This window comes from Ursus arctos, unplaced genomic scaffold (assembly GCF_023065955.2).
Source record: "Ursus arctos isolate Adak ecotype North America unplaced genomic scaffold, UrsArc2.0 scaffold_4, whole genome shotgun sequence".
NCBI classification, from domain to species: Eukaryota; Metazoa; Chordata; class Mammalia; order Carnivora; family Ursidae; genus Ursus; species Ursus arctos.
In genome coordinates, this window is record NW_026623056.1 from 17,680,360 (window position 1) to 17,697,434 (window position 17,075).

The 17,075-nt window shown below is 40.4% G+C and overlaps 1 protein-coding gene across 5 annotated transcripts in view; it reads left to right on the forward strand.

Moving 5' to 3' along the window:
- Positions 1-17,075, forward strand: part of MAP3K13 (mitogen-activated protein kinase kinase kinase 13) — a 131,637-nt gene that overhangs the window by 89,267 nt on the left and 25,295 nt on the right. For all 5 annotated transcript variants that reach the window (XM_057306708.1, XM_057306706.1, XM_057306707.1 and 2 more), the window contains 5 exons: positions 4,994-5,177; positions 9,375-9,566; positions 12,850-13,008; positions 14,969-15,127; positions 15,566-15,674. In XM_057306708.1, coding sequence (XP_057162691.1) covers positions 4,994-5,177; positions 9,375-9,566; positions 12,850-13,008; positions 14,969-15,127; positions 15,566-15,674 — 803 coding nt within the window. The remainder of the gene's footprint in view (positions 1-4,993; positions 5,178-9,374; positions 9,567-12,849; positions 13,009-14,968; positions 15,128-15,565; positions 15,675-17,075) is intronic.

Here is a 17,075-nt window from a genome sequence, read left to right on the forward strand (position 1 = left end):
AGTCTACTTAAAACAATTTTTTTTTTAAATTGTCCTGTAAACTTGTATTTAATTGTCTTCTGATTGATTACTGTCAGAAAGGCTTATTTCAAGAGTAAATAAGAAACAGGCCTGGTCAGCTTAAGCTTACAAGACAGCTTATGGCTGCCTAACTCTTCAACAGATGACAGGCTACCCTACTATGGGCTGGTGTTGCCAGGGCCGTGAAAGAGATTCACTATCCAGAAACTAAGATAGTTTTTTCCTTGTCAGCTCTGGGATCAGGGAGCTAATCTTTAATCCTGGATTACAGTCAACCGAAGGATAGCACACAGAACAGATGTGTCTCTGCATTTGGTACTTATGAGGAAACTTCACTTGATTTTTCAAAAATTTTAATGACATCTTCATCTCCCATTTCGTATGTTGGTAGTGAAGTCCAAGTAAGGTAGTATGTGTCATTGAACTCTTCTACTGCCAAATAGTTCCCAGTCCTAAAGCAAGTATTATCATAGCCATGTCTGAATACAAAGGAGAATTTATGCTTTAAAAGTGGGTGGGCATGGGGCTTTTTCTCAGTCTTAGAGATCACAGTAGATACTGGAATTACGATAATAGTCATAGTGATGAATCAGAAGATAGAAGCTGGGGAAGAGTACCAATGGGCAGATATAAAAGCAGAAGGTCTGGGACTAACCCTGGAGTGAACACAGCCAGGTTCTGTTGTTATGTCAGTATCTTGCTGTCAGTTATCAGGGCCCCCAGTTTTGCACATCTCGTTGCTAACATTCTTTTTTCTGTCATTTTCCTATTCCTTGGCTCCCAGCTAGATATTGACAGGGACATTGGGATGGGGAAAAAAGGACTAAATCACATCAGTCAGTTTTACTTCTGATAATTAGTTCCAGTAAAAAGATTTATGGAAAAGTGGTTGAAGTGTTACTTTACCCTCTGTTCCTGAATTACCAGCGTGGTTCCCTCTATTTTTCTGTGGATAATTAAGACTTGGCTAAACATAGCTGAATAACACAGGCATGAGCTACTGTTGGCAGAGGAAATTTTTATTCTCTAGTATAATATCATCAACCTTTGGTGTTTCCCATTTTATAAAAATGCTACATAATAGACACTATTTACTTAAAAAAGGTAATAAATTATAGGGTCACCTGGCTGGCTTGGTAGAGCACTGGACTCTCGATTTTGGGATTGTGAGTTCGAACCCCATGTTGGGTGTAGAGTTTACTTAAAAAAAAAAAAAATATATATATATATATATATATATGAGAGAGAGAGAGATAGGTGTATATTAAAAGTATAACAAATTGTAATACAAACATTGTAAAATGATATGAAAAGAAAGAATTATAAAAAACTTGGATTGGAATCGTTCAATAACAACATGAAAAAAATTAATGTGCCTCAGTCCTCACACCATACACCAAAAAAAACCCTCCAGATGAATGTATAGGTTAAACTTTAAAAAAAAATCAGCTCTAGATCACTCTCAGAAGATTGATGAGGCAGTAGAAGAAATTACAAAGTACATGACAGGCATCTATGAAAATATTTTGTTCAAAAAATAATAAAATACGAAGTCTTTTTAAAAAACGTTCTCTTCATATGTGTCAAAGAAATAGAAAACTCCTTCAAATTTATGAGGACTATGAGAACCCCGACAGATAAATGCACAAAGCATAAATGTGACGATTCATGCAGAGCAGAAGTGAGCATTAAACAAATGTGGAGAAAATATTCTACATTGCTGGCAATTAAAGTCGTGCAAACTCGGGGCGCCTGGTTGGCGCAGTTGGTTGAGCATCTGACTCTTGGTTTCAACTCAGGTCATGATCTGTGTTGTGAGATTGAGCCCCGCATTGGGCTCCCTGCTCGGTGGGGAGGATGCTTGGGACTCTCCCCCTCTGCCTCTGCCCCCGCCCCCGTGGGCTCTGTCTCTCTCAGATAAATATATCTTTTAAATAAAAAAACAAAGCAGTGCAAACTTATAAAACACTACTTTACACCTAAATAACTTAGAACCCAAAAGACTATCGACAATATTCATTGCTGGCAAAGTTACTGTAAAAGGGACGCACTCGTGCTTTACTGCCGCCAGCAAAGGCTAGCGAAGCCCTTTTGGATGGCAAGTTAGAGTGGGTGGCAAAAGCCAGGAAACTGCACTCTTTAACCTAAGACCTGGGTCTCAGGAAATAATATAAGGAAGAAAGTATCCAGTTTAAACCAGCAAACAAAAAGACAGAGACACTTAAGTATAGAAAAGGTAAAAGGGGACAGTAAGCAACTATTAAAGCTTATAATGAAAACTGTATGTACACAGGGAATACAGAATACATGATAAACGTAGAAAAGATTATGTGTCACCTACAACTTCTACATAGCTGCATACATATGAGCAAAGACCAGAAGAGAAGATGAAAACTGAGTATGGAATGGGATTACAGATAAAATACTTTTATTTTTGTTTTCCTGATATTTGCTGGTGTTTCTAGCATTTAACAGTATATGAAGATTGAGTAAAAGGGAAAAAACACCCAAAGAGGTCTAATTTTAGTCGTTATTATATGAAATATTAGGATAACTTGGGCTTTTATATAGTTTTTCAGAAAAATGTTGCCCAGGATGTTCTTGCCCCAGAATCCAGTAATAGTACTTGCATTTGGCCCCAGCATGGCCAGCGTGACACTGTGTCTAGGTCTTCACCGGACCCCTCACAAGTGAAACCCTCTGACAGTATGCCATTGATATCTGGGTCCTGTGTGTGCCCCACAGATAAGCCCGTAGGGATGAAAGTCGGACTGCGTGGGACACTTTAGCCTTGTCAGTCATTCGAAGCCAGAAAGATCCTCAAAGCAGTCAAGCCCGTAACTCTTTCCTCCTGCATCTCACTTGGTATCCTTTGTTTATTTGGTGATTTCGTATTTGTGACTATTTGTATTTTAGAGAAATTTGTTTTTATGTAGCATCTGATCTCAATAGAGCAGATACCTTTAATCTGCTCAGAGCTGAAGAATGGGTTAAATACCTATGCTGTCAAACACGCTCACTATAAGTTGTTCTGCCCCAAGTCATCCTCTCCGGAAGGTCATGTTTCAACGAGAAGCCACATTTTATTAAGAATCTGCAGGATTTCTTTTCTCTCAAGTTTGAGAAAATGAGAGAAGAGGGAAATGTAGTTCCCTTCTAGGTACCGATGACCTCTTTCTGCTGCTTCATCACCATAGTAGATGAGAGTTGATTTGCTTTCAAGACCAGAATATCTTCAAAGCTGACTCAACACTACCCTGTTCAGTATTCTGCAAACAGTGACCTTTTAGTGATTGGTGATCTAATGAAAAATCCCCCGTAACCTTTCACATTGTCATTATCCTCTCCTCACTCCATGGGACTCCTCGTTCTTTGATGCGTATTTCTTACTAGTGTAGTGACAATGCACAGATAAAAAGGGGGACAAGGAGAAGGATCAATGGATTATATTCTGCTTTTTAAGTTCCATGAGATTAAAGCATGTATCGATTGAATTTTTGAAGCGCTTTATTTAAAATAGCATCTTATTCATTATGAAAGTAGTACAGGCTCATGGTAAAAAAAAAAAACCCACAGGAAAGGATAAAGAATATAATATGAATCATCAGTAATATCACCACTTAGAAGTGACTCCTTTCTTTTTATCATGTTCAGTTAGCCACTGTATAGTACGTCATTAGTTTTTGATGTAGTGTTCAGTGATTCATTAGTTGTATGTAACACCCAGCGCTCATCACAACACGTGCCCTCCTTAATACCCATCACCCGGCTACCCCCTCCCCCCACCCCCTTTCCTCTGAAGCCCTCAGTTTGTTTCCCCGGAGTCCATAGTCTCCCTCTCTGATTTCTCCCCCTTTGGATTTCCCTCCCTTCCCCTGTGGTCCTCCGTGCTATTGCTTATGTTCCACTAGAAGTGACTCCTGTTACTTTTTTGGCACAAAGAAAATCCAATTCTGAGAGAGAGAGAAACTGGAGAATCCTGCATCTATAGGAATAAACCTATCACGGCTAATGACCCTCTCAGTTACTTCACAAGAGGCAGTGTGGTATAGTGGAGAAAGCCCTGTCCCTGCAATTGGCCAGTTCTTGAGTTCTGGGCCCAGTTCTGCCACTTACCAGCGAGATGACCTTGGGTTGGTTACTTAATCTTCCTGTCTTAGTTTTCTCATCTATAAATAACCACAATAAGGCCAGACTTCCAAGGTTGTTGCAAGGATCAACACATGAGATATATAAAGCTTTATGCTAGTGTCTGGCACATAGTAAGTACTCAAGAAAAGGTAAATATTAATATAAATTTTATGTATAATTAGATCCTTGGGAGAATCTCATTGAAAATTCATTCGGGAAGGATTAATTGAGCATCTGCACTAGAAATTCAAAGAGGAATAAAACAATACTGACTTACAATGGGTGACGGGGTAGGGATAGCGGTATAGAGACGGATAAGTGGATTGAACAGCAAGCTTGAAGTGAGGAGGTGGGGCCATGGGAATGTCAAGATATGTTTTGTTTGGAGGAGAGTATATGGGAGATCTCTGTTCTGCTTGATTTCATTGGTTAAAAATTGATACAAACTGGGGCACCTGGGTGCCTCAGTTGATGAAGCATCTGCCTTTGGCTCAGGTCATGATCCCAGAGTCCCAGGATTGAGCCCCACATCCCGTGTCAGGCTCTCCGCTCAGCGGGGAGTCTGCTTCTTCCCTGACCCTTCCCCCCTTCTCGTGCTCTCTCTCTCTCTCAAATATATAAAATCTTTTTAAAAATGATGCAAATTAATACATGGAATATCTGATCTATTGTACCAAGACCCATAGGGAGGTTATATCTTTTGGTGAGTTGCAGGTGGGAGTCCAGGGGTAGAGATCATTTTGGGTGATGCTGAAGATGGTACCTTCAGAGTGGCCTTGTAGAACGGTCCCTGAGCAAATTCCGAGATCTCTCTAAGTTTGTTTCTCGCTTGTGTGCCTAGATACTTGGGAAGTACCATTTGAGGAGATCTCAGAGCTGCAGTGGCTGGGTAGTGGAGCCCAAGGAGCTGTCTTCTTGGGCAAGTTCCGAGCGGAGGAGGTGGCCATCAAGAAAGTGAGAGAACAGAATGAGACGGATATCAAGCATTTGAGGAAGTTGAAGCACCCTAACATCATCGCTTTCAAGTAGGTCAAGGCTTTTTTTTTTTTTTTTAAAGAAATAGATGTTCTTTCTCCCAATTTCTACATACGAGTTCCTGCTTTGAAAGACATACGGAGAATACTCTATAGACTTAGTACTGTGCTAGGTGTTTGGGGAGGGCACCAAAGAACGACTAAGTGAAGATCATGTCTTTAAGGATCTTATAATCTGGTAGTTCTTTCTGCCAGAGCTCTGCCTGTCTTGGAAAGGATGCACACGGGACAGAGAGGGAAGCGATGGATTCTTACCAAGCAGTCATATCTAATGAATCAACCTCATTTATCAATGGGATGACGGAGGTCACTCTGAGATAACCTGCCCATCCGAAAATTCAGTGAAGCACACAAAGCTGATATCTGAAGTGATCATAGAACAACTAGTCCCTGTGTAACAGAGAGGTATTTTTTTTATTAGTTTCTCTTAGCCTCCCTTCTTGAATATGAACTTGTAATGACAGGCACCCTCAGAGTGTTTCTCCCTGCCTCAGGTTTTGCCAGATCCCTTTTCAAGTAATGCCAAACGCTCAGCTTTCTAAGTCTAATGACAGCTGAATTACTGATGAGTAAGTTACACGCTACGTTCATTACACAAAGTACTTGTTTTCAAGAGTGTATGAATGTATCTTTCTAGTTCAGACTGTTATTGTCACCATACTGGCGGGGATCACTAGAGAAAGGGGAGGCACAAAGGTGGTCCGTGGCAGTCCTCAAAGCTGAAAGGGCTGAGCTCTAGATCCGTGTTAATTTCTTCTCCCGGTACCTTTCCCTTGAGCTCCCTCTGTTGCCAGCCTACAGACTGTGCCCTAGCCTGAGACGAACGAGCGATGAGCGGCTCTACAGGAGGGAAGGTGAAGAACAGGAAAGCTAGTCCTCGGGTGGAATGACAGTTTAGAAACTAGAGCTTCTCGGTGTGTTTGATATATACGTATTTCAGTCCTGGAAAATAGTAGGACCGGTGAAGCTACAGATGAAAGTGGAATAATTTATAAATCCCCCTTCCCGAAACTAGGAGGAACTTCGCCCAGCCCCCAAGAGGGAACCTCTCATGATAAAACTCTCATTATAAAGGTAAACATGTCATGGGATCATTTTTCATTGGAATCATATGCCTAAAGTAAGGAATAGAAATCTTGGGTACGGGTTTTGTAGAATGGGTTTAAATGAGTGTCGATGTTGAGTTCTGATTCCCAAACAAGACCCCTTTATGGAAAAGGAAAGAGATGTGGAAAGGAGAGCAGCATTCAGCTGGGATACTAAATGAAGTCCTTGGATGGATCTCCTGTGGAAGGGACATGCGTACAGTGGGCATGGGAGAGAGCTTTGGTTGCCCTAGTGATTCTGTCCTTTGTTGCCCTGTTAGGCCCGGAGGATGTGAGACGAAAATGAAATGCTATAGAGACTAATTATACTCTTTCGAAGATGATACATTTCAAAAGACAACAGAAGGATTATTTTTAACCAGACAATCAGAGACTCACTTCTTTCCTTCATTTTACTTCACTGAGAGAATCATCCCTTCTAGGAGGCTACATCCTAAATGGAAGGAAGGGCCTTTCCTTTAACTTCCATTTAACAAAACTTTTAAGCTTCAGTCACTAGGATGCTGAGTTTGAGACACAGAATAGTCTACAGATTAGCGTGGCTTCTCGGCCTCCTGACGTGGGCTGGGCTGTACGTGCCAGGTACGAGGGCTTTGCAGCAGGATGTCCTGCGTAACTAAAGGTAGAAATGTGTTCTGAGAGTATGGGTGTGAGCAGCTTTATTTTTCCTTCCTTTCTTTGCTCTTTTCTTTCTCCTTGCAACCTTTTCCCCACTTCCCTCTTCTGACCCTCCTACCTATATGTGCAGTTTTCCACATTTTGGACCAGTATTGCCATGCCCGTGCCCCACTTTTTAGGCTGAAGATGCTTGAATAGTCTTTACTTCTGCATGGAAAACAATAGTAAGACTGTGTCCCTGGTTCGTTACACCATGCTATCGAGGCATTGGGGGGTGTTATGGTTGCAGCCGTCTGTGCCATGTGTTGCTTGGCCAATGAATCATTCAGGACCGTCTGGAAGATACGAAGGCATGAGTAGATTGTAGTATGTCTCTCTGGATACTGATTGCTGTGCTTAGAGCTTCCTTTAAAGTAAGAGCCGTGTACAGAAGGGGAAGTGAAAGAAAATAATTCTGTATTTTCTTTCGTCCAATTTTTTGAAAGCAATCTTTTAGGAAAACCCAATCCCCAATCTGACTGTTCCTAATGGAATTGGGTGCCAAGGGGAAGAAAAGGTAGCAATTAGAAGTGATTAGAGAACTGCTATTTATAGCTACTAAGAAGCCTTGTCATGGTACAGGGTTGATGGAATGATTGCTTCTCATTTATCCGTCAAGAAAGATGAAAAGTACATAACATATCACTGTTTGCGACAAGTGAAAACATGGTTAAATAGGATGCTGAGTAGCTTCAAACAAATGTTTATTGTGATATTCTTAAGCACATTACATTATTCCTGCCTCTTCATTGTTTTTCTGTAATGAAAATTAAATTGTCTAATTATAGTTGTGGTCTCTCTGTGCTCTGCCAAGTTCTCCTAAAAGTCAAGTAACAGGAACTTGAAAAAAATTTTTCTTTAGAAATGAAGATGAGAATTCCAGGTAGCTTAGAAAATGATAGGAGAGTAATAGGAATCGCTCTGTGGCATTTGACAGGCATATCACGGCAGGGGAAATGAAGACTGATTTTACTTCTTCATAACCTGCTGCTGTTATAGGACTTTCCCATGATCGCAAGCTATGGCGTCTTCATTCTCTCATCGCTTACAGCCACCTACGAGAGAAGACATGAGTTGGTAGCTGGCTGAGGACTTTAGCTGGGCATCTTGTAGATAGATTATGCTCAACTCCTCTAGAGAGTTTTGAAAGAAGGCATACCTCCTATTAAGAGACGGAATACCGAGAATTGCGTATGATAATTGTTCTTTTATCTTCAGAACAAAAGTGTGAGTAGAGTTCATTATTATCACTTTTCTAAGGTAACGTTGATACAGGAATCCCCAGTATGCTTGTGTATACAGAAGTTCCAAAGCACAGAGGGAGGGGCATGTAGCCTAGTGAGTGGAAAGGGCATAGGCTTTGAATCCAAGCTCTGTCACAGGTGTATCATCTAGGACAGGTCACGTTCCGTAAAAATGGAAGAGGTCGTACGTATGGTGCAATGGTTTGGGGCAGATCGAATCAGACAATTAAATAAATATGGAACATTCCTGACAAAGAGAAGAAGTTCTTCCACGTTAGTTCCCTTCTTCCCACCCCTTGCATCTACGCATGTTTGTGCAAAGGGTTTAGCAGCAAAGAAAGTTAAGGGGAAGTTAAGAAATATTTGTCAAGGACTTGCTGTGAACTTATAGGCCTCGTGGTAGAAAGAAGAGAACCTGAAAACCTTTCCCTTCAAGGCGCCTATGATCTGAATGGGGAGAGGAAAATTGCATATAAAACGTGAATGGCTCCTGTGTAGTAGAGGAATTTAGAGATGAGAAAGATCTTCTTGGACTGGAATCATCAGGAAAGGTTTTGTGGGGGCTGTAGGAATTGATGGAAATATAGACCACATAGATATATGTTACATTGTATGACATTGTTTTTATTGTAAACAGAAATGTTTTTCAAAGATTATATAATACAGAAAATTGACTCTTTTTTTTGGTCCTCAGTCTAGTTATCTTAAATGTGACTAATTTACAATATGACAATTAATAGTAAAAAAGCAACATTTTATTTGAATTCTCTCTTTCTGTGCCCTATATATAAAACCTTCTATGTAATTTTAAAAAGAAGATATTTAAATTACTCTTAATGATCTAACACAACACAATACCTGGCCTGTACAAGTCTCAGGAGATGTACTCTTTGTCCCAGAATGGAATGGCCCCAGAGAAAAGTACCGGATACAGCACAACGTAGAGATAATCTGGAATGAACAAAGTGAACTAAAATTGTCCCTATGCATAATGGAGAAGCTTGTAGACTAGAGGGGTTTTAATGGTAACTGAAGAATCGAGAAAGATTACGCCTTTTAAAAATAACACGGGTAGAGAACTGGTCTTAAACATCAAATTTATTAACTATTCTTAAAATGTGTATACAGGAATGCTTATATGTATGTGTGAATTTATGAACATATTTGTGTTTTCTTGAAAGGGGTGTTTGTACTCAGGCCCCCTGTTACTGCATCATCATGGAATACTGTGCACACGGACAACTCTACGAGGTTTTGCGAGCTGGCAGGAAGATTACACCTCGATTGCTGGTGGACTGGTCCACGGGAATTGCAAGTGGAATGAATTATTTGCACCTCCATAAAATTATTCATCGTGATCTCAAATCACCTAAGTGAGTTTCAGAGCTCATTTTTCAGCTATTTTGTTTTATTGCTTTAAATAAGGGAATTTTATCAAGCACGGTTCAAGTTTTCAAACATCATACTTTCAGTTCACTTTAAATTGGCACAGTGGGTAATTCTGTTGGCGTGTTTTTTGGATTATTGTTGACCAGCTTACTTACCTATGTGGCAGATAGCTCTCAGCACCTGACACTAGTTTTCCTTTTGCGTTGCTTTTTAATTGTGCAGCTGTGAAACCAGATTCATTATGAACTGAAGTATTCACTCTCCATCATCCCCAGTAATCACTGCCAAACTTTCCCACCTGAAGGCTTGATTTGTTGTATTAAAAACTGAGTTTCAGAAATGCATACAATAGGATAAAAATGGATGAATGAGAGACTGAGGCAAAGAGAAAATAAGAACATTAGAACTAAAGCTTGCTTACAAAAGGTTTGCACAAGATTCTGTACAGTTGTTAGAGAGGGACTGTAGATTCGGCTTTGGCCTTCCTAGAGTCTAAGCAAAGAAGGAAATAAATAGTTACAAGGTTCACAGTGTCCATAAGGTCATATAAACTGGCCATTTAAGAGAAGCAGTTGTTTCTAGTGATGTTTTCAAAATGATTCTTTGGCTGTCAGTAATCACTTTAAGAGGAGTGTTTATTCACTTTCCCAAACCACATCAAGGGAACAAAGGAATTGAATAAATGGTGTATTTCATTGTAGCTCCTGTTTTTAAACATTTTTTTTTATTATTTCTCATCACATTTTGGTTTAGAGCAGCAGAGAGGAATTAATCTTTTTTCAAAAACATGTCATGGTTTATGGTATTTTTTTAATATCCACGATCACATCTGCTTTGATGTTGGCACAAATTGTGTGGGGGTAGTTGCAACAAGCATTGTTCTTATTTTATATAAGAGGGGCCCCTGGGTGGTTCAGTCGGTTAAGCGTCCAACTCTTGGTTTCGGCTCAGGTCTTGATCTCGGGGCTGTGGGATGGAGCCCTGTGTCAGGCTGCGTGCTGGGCGCGGAGCCTGCTTAAGAGTCTCTCCCTCCCTTTCCCTCTGCCCCACCCCCCATCCCTTCTCCCTTTCTACAAAAGAAAGAAAAGAAAAAGAAAAATGAGGGCTCAGAGCCCGACGTCATGGAGCTAGGACTTGAGCCCAGAACTTTTAGCCCCAAAGCCCCTGCCTGCATCCTGCTCGTCGTGTGAAGGTGAGGGATTCACAATGATTTCTGCCTCCTGTCCTCGGAAGATACAAATCAGTCCTCGACTGTAAACTTCAGAGCAGCTCTTGTTTATCACCCTGGTTCTCAGCAGTGCTTATCTTAGTCTTTAGGTCCCTGAACAGCCCCCTCCTTGCTTTACTTGCAAATAAACTTACTATCGTCTTTATTCCATCTGCTCATATTCTTACACAACATGTTGCTTTTGTCATCCACTACGGACACACAAAAGACACAAAATACTTGCCAAAGACCTCTTCGAATGGTCTCCTTAACCACTTTGTTCCCCTTGAGAGCTACTGTAGAGGAAAAAGTCAGGAAGTTTTAGAATGTATAAAATCACATGCTGCTTTCTTTAACTCCTGTCATTTAAAGATTAGGGTAATAAGTTACTCAATAAGACTTTCCCTCTGTTATCAGTCCTCCCCTGAAGTTCCGGCAGCCTTGGCCTCTTTGGGTTCAAGCTAACTTTGAGAAGACAAAGATCAGTCTGGCTTGCAGTAAAGGGAGATTTCATTACCTACTTTTAATCTTAGGCTGTGTGACCCCAGCTTTGTCTCAGAGAAATCTTTACACAAATTCTAACTGCGTGTGCCCTCTAGTCTCTCCCCGTGTCCGTTGCCTCTTGCTATGCCAAGAAGTCTCATAGTGAGCAGCACAGAGGCAGAAGAGGAAGCTTCTAGTGTTTTTCTTTCTAGGTGTTTATCACCTTTTCTGACTTTCAGGGTAAATGATGTTATCAGCTCTGAAACTATGTCAGATATCCCATGATACTTAAATCCTTATGCATTTTCACCAAGACTAACACCACTAAATCCAAATTTCCCAAGTATGTAAATTTTACATAACAGGTGCAAAACTAGCGGTGGGATGTGGATGAAGATATCCTTATAGCAGTTGTAAGCAGAGCCATTTGGTAACTAGAGAGCCGTGTGACACTGGCAGGGAGAGGGACAAATGTGAAGTCCCCGGTTCAGAGAAGGGAGGAGAGAGATTGAGAAGTTTTCTGTTTTCTAGCCACCTCAGTTCTGATAGGAATATCAAGCCTTCTTCTTAAGAAAAATAGGTCTCTATATCATTAAGCCTCTGAAACCTAACTCAGTAACATTCTGAAGTTCTAAACAGGTTATTTCAAGTGAATTCAGTCTAGTTTGTAAGTATATTAATATTGTGGATTTGACTGGTACCAGATTGTATTCATCTTTAAGGCTAGAAAAGCAATTTTCCCCAGGTCACATTTCAGATAAATACCATGAAAAGGCAAAGATGACTTGTGTGGAATTTATTTCAGCCTAAATTTATTTCAGCTTTTCCATATCAACATTGGTCGAATTCCAGCATGCTTATTAGCCTTTTTATGTAAAAATCCCTAGTGTCATGGTCCCATGTGTGATTTTAGTTGACATCATTTAAACAGTGGTTTTAAAAGAAGTGTTATTTTTAGTGGTTTGTCTGAGACTGGCAAGGGTGGAAACCAATATTTATTGAGCGTGGGTGTTTTACATCTCTTATCTTCTTTAATTCAAGTGAAAATTCTATGAGGCCTTTATTATGGGCCCATCAGTCCTTATCGAAAACTCTTGGAGGATTTCAGAAAGGAAACATAGTGCATTACCTCACATCCTGAGCAAAGTCTAGAACAGCACTCTGTAATGAGCCACAGATGAATAACCTGAGTTTTCTTGATATAGATGAGAAAATATCTATACACCGTATTCAGAGTTTTCTGCACGTTGGAATCATGGGTAAGATTACTGGGACCTGAGTTGTCTCTATCTTACGATGAGAAAACTGGCTTAGAAGAATCAGGTAGCGAGCATTTCAGCGGTCACAGAGTTAGCAAGTGTTGGAGGCAGGATGAGACCAGGTGGAGAAAGCCCACGGTGCTGTGCGGCCTCACGCGTGTGAGCGATGCTCTGGCTAGCGTACCACTAATGCCCCCGTGTATTGGAACTCACAGTTCCAATTCCACAAGGTAGGAGGCAGCACGCGCGGTTGCCAATTACAGCCGTGATTTGTATTAGTACTAATGATCTGGATGTTCTCTTTATTTCTTTTTAAAGTGTTTTGGTGACTCACACAGATGCGGTAAAGATTTCAGATTTTGGCACATCTAAGGAACTCAGTGACAAAAGTACCAAGATGTCCTTCGCCGGCACAGTTGCCTGGATGGCCCCAGAGGTGATACGCAATGAACCCGTCTCTGAAAAAGTTGATATATGGTGAGCGCTGCCATCCGTCCCGATGAGAAAGCCTTTCTTCCTTCACGCTATTGAGTCCTTTCCTCCTCCAACACTTCTCCTTTCCCAAAATATTCTTTAGTGTTACTCACCGCTGGTTGATTTCAGTCTCCTGTTGTCTGAGGTACTACTCAGGGTCGTGATGCGAGTGGTGAGGAGGATTGAGAGGGGAATTAGGGTGAATGTCTGTTTAGTAAATCATCAGTTTTGGAGACCTTCACAGAATATGCTGAACTTTCTGGAAAATGGAAAGTTTACTTTAAAGAAGCATCTAGTATAGAAGTCTTTGAGAAATATATTACATAATTCTTACCTTCTTAATAAAATACATTAAACAAAGTTTACCTAGTCTTGGTGCCTCAGACCATCGCTGTGTGCATCAGTGATACACTTCGCTGTGATACGGTTACGTGCTTTAGAGCTATTCGAAGTGTAGAATAGGGCTGTTTGCCCTTTCAGTAAACATTCCCTATGAGCTACGCTTTTTTTATTTTTTGGCCTTTTAAAAATCTTTATCAGCTTTTCCTTTGAGATTACGAGTCTTTACTATTAATGGTCTATTTCCCTGTAGTCACTTCTTCCATCCTTAAAACCGGCTACTAAAAACTTTTAGGCTTCGGGAGCCTGGGTAGCGCAGGCGTTAGGCGTCTGCCTTCGGCTCAGGGCGTGATCCCGGCGTTCCGGGATAGAGCCCCACATCGGGCTCCTCTGCTGGGAGCCCGCTTCTTCCTCTCCCACTCCCCCTGCTTGTGTTCCCTCTCTCGCTGGCTGTCTATCTCTGTCAAATAAATAAATAAATAATCTTAAAAAAAAAAAACTTTTAGGCTTAAAACCAAAATAATAGCATACGTTGGAATTACATGTAACACCAGAGTAAGATAAAGTAGAAATATGGGATCATTTGTAATTTGGGTAATTATCACCAACGTGTCCTCCTTTGGGATTATACCAATTATGTTCCCAAAAGAAATGGATAAGTGATTTGTCAGTCTCACCAACAAAATGTGCTAACTTTCTGGATTTTTGCCAGCCGTCTAGGTAACACATGGCATCTTGGGTGCAGTTTTAATGTGCATTCCCCTTCTTATAACTTATAAGTTAGGTTGTATGTTTTTTCATATATTTACAAACCATTTGTAATTTCTTATTTGTGAACTATTCTGACCTTTTGCTAAGCTCTCTGATCTTGATTCTTATTAATTTATAAGAGATTACAAGAGATAAGATTCTTATTAATATATGATATAATTTATATATTAAGGGGATTAGCCTTTTGTGTGTATGAATTATGGATACTTTACACGTTTTGTTATTTTGTTTATGATGGAGTTCTTTCTCCATGCTAGATTTTGGGTTTTTTTAAAATGCAATTTAACTGATCAATCTCTCCATTTGTGGCTTTTGGATTTCATAATTCGAAAGTTTTCACCACTCTAAGATTAGTAAAAAGAAAAAAATTTCCCATGTGTTCCATGGGTTTATGGTTTCATTTTTTCTTTTCACATTTGAATTTTTGATTCATTTGGAATGTATCTTGATGTAAGATGAGCTGTAGATTTAATCCCCCCCCCCCAGTTGTCTCAACAGCATTTACTGACTAGTCAGTGTTCCCACACTGGTTTGGGATATCACTTCTATCATATACTCAAGTCCTATATATATTTGGCCTATTTATGGATTTCTGCTCCCTTCCATCAGTCTGGTTGTCTATTCACACACCACAGTTAATTGCCAAGCCTTATGATATGTCTTAAGATCAAGCAGTGTGGGTTACCCCTCATTGAGCTTCTTTTTCAGAGTTTTCCTGGTTGTTTCTGTTCTTCTTATGGCGGTATTAGAATTTTGAAACTGGGTGTATATTTGATTAAACACGAATGAAGAACTAAAATACAAACCAGTCTTTCCGCACTGTCTTTGGTACCTGTTCCCGGTACCACTGTAGGTCTTTCGGAGTGGTGCTTTGGGAGCTGCTGACAGGAGAGATTCCTTACAAAGATGTAGACTCTTCAGCCATAATTTGGGGTGTTGGAAGCAATAGCCTACACCTTCCAGTTCCTTCAACTTGCCCTGATGGATTCAAAATCCTTATGAAACAGACATGGTAAGAAATCTATTTCTCCCAAGATTCTCTTTTACCTTCTTCCTCAAAACCACATTCAAAATTTCTGTGAAACTGCAGGGAAGCCTCCGATACGGATTTGGAGCGAATCACCTGGTTCAAGCCCGGGAGACTTGGAGTTATTGATAAATAAAGATCTAGGCATATCCTGAAATAGTAGGCCTTCATAAATGATAGCTATTATGACTTCCCTAGTCCTAAGGGACTATGATGATCAAACAGGTCACTGATTCTAGAGATTTCCATTGTATCATTACAGGTATCTCCTGATTACATTTTCCTTTTGCTCTTCAGTATGTGAGCACGGCCTGAGAGATAGCCATGCATGGAGCCCAAAATGTTTTTTATAAAGTAGAATAAAATCTTTATCGTCCTGGACACAGCCTCTGCAATGAACAAGCTGTCTTTTTTAACTTGCAGGCAGAGTAAACCTCGCAACCGGCCTTCTTTCCGGCAGACACTCATGCATTTAGACATTGCCTCCGCAGACGTTCTTGCCACCCCACAAGAAACCTACTTCAAGTCTCAGGTAAGTCTGGAAACTTGCTCCCCATGTACTGAGCACACAGCCAGGGAACTCTCGATGAGGAAGAGGAACGCTTAGAACCGTTCTGATCCTTATAACAATTCTAGAGCTTTAGTCGTTGTGAAGCAATAACTATGATACCTCACACATGGGAAGTTTTGGAGTTTTTTGAAGACTTAAGATATATCATTATCTCATTGGAAAGGAACATGTGTCAGAATGTCATCCTCAGAGTGGTGAAATTGTTGAAGAGAAAAGAGGAATAAATTTGAATTAGAATTACTGCTGACCAGGGAGCCTGGCTGGCTCAGTGGGTAGAGCATGCGACTCTGTATCTAGTAGTTGTGAGTTCGAGCCCATGTTGGGTGTAGAGGTTACTTAAATTAAAAAAAAAAAAAAACAAAAAAAACTTAAAGAAAAGAAAAGAATTACTGCCAACCTTCATGAAAGGATTGCTTCCCTTGAAGGAGAAAAATCTAAAGTACAGAGGAAGGAAGTTAAGTACCAGAGAGAGCCCAGGATAGAATTAAGCCCAGAAAGAAAACCTTTCTTCTATGTGTCACCTATTAGCACCAGATAAAATGTAACGTAATGTCTCTGTTAGCCTTTACTGTCTTAGAGACCATTCCAGATTTATGACTTAAAACATTCAGATAAACTCCTTTAGAACTATTAAAAGCATTGCATATCTGTTCCAATACCTGTTAAGTAAGGGGCACAGGAAAAGCAATCTGTCCAATCTCTGTATTAGTGTTCAGAAAAAGACCGAGGCCCTTTCGTGAAATGAAAGAGAATAATAGTAAGTACTTTCTAGGGAATCTTTCAAGCTTTATGCTATGGTTGCAGTTACAACTTTGCTTCCTTTACCATAGAAGTATACGTAGCATGGTTTGGAAAAGCAGTTTTTGGTGAGAGTACTAAGTCACAAGCCACTGAGACAGGAGAACTGTACGTACTTGGAAAACTTCAGACTGGAAACAGATTTTACTTGAATGCTCCCAGAATGTCACTTCTGAAGCCAGTGGCACGTCTTCTGAGGACCCACTATGTGCAAAGCACCATGTAGGGCAACCAAGCGCCCACATCCAGTACCCGTGTTTGCACAAACTCCCGTTTACCGATACAGGCAGCAGGAAAATTGAACTCAGAAAAGTTTCTTTTGGAGCAAGAATATGAAGGGGAGAAGAAGGGGAAGGAAAGGAAGGGGAAAGTGTTCCACTGGACATCTTTTAATATTAATTCTTCCACATGTTTCTCCCAACATAAAATTTTACCTCTCCTTATATAGCCCCAAGTCTGCTATGCTTGCTAGTTCCTAGGATTATTTTAGGTATTTACAAGCTGGTTTGTCTCTGGGTCTGAAATTCAGACTCTCTCTGGCTACTGATAAAGTATTTATGAACT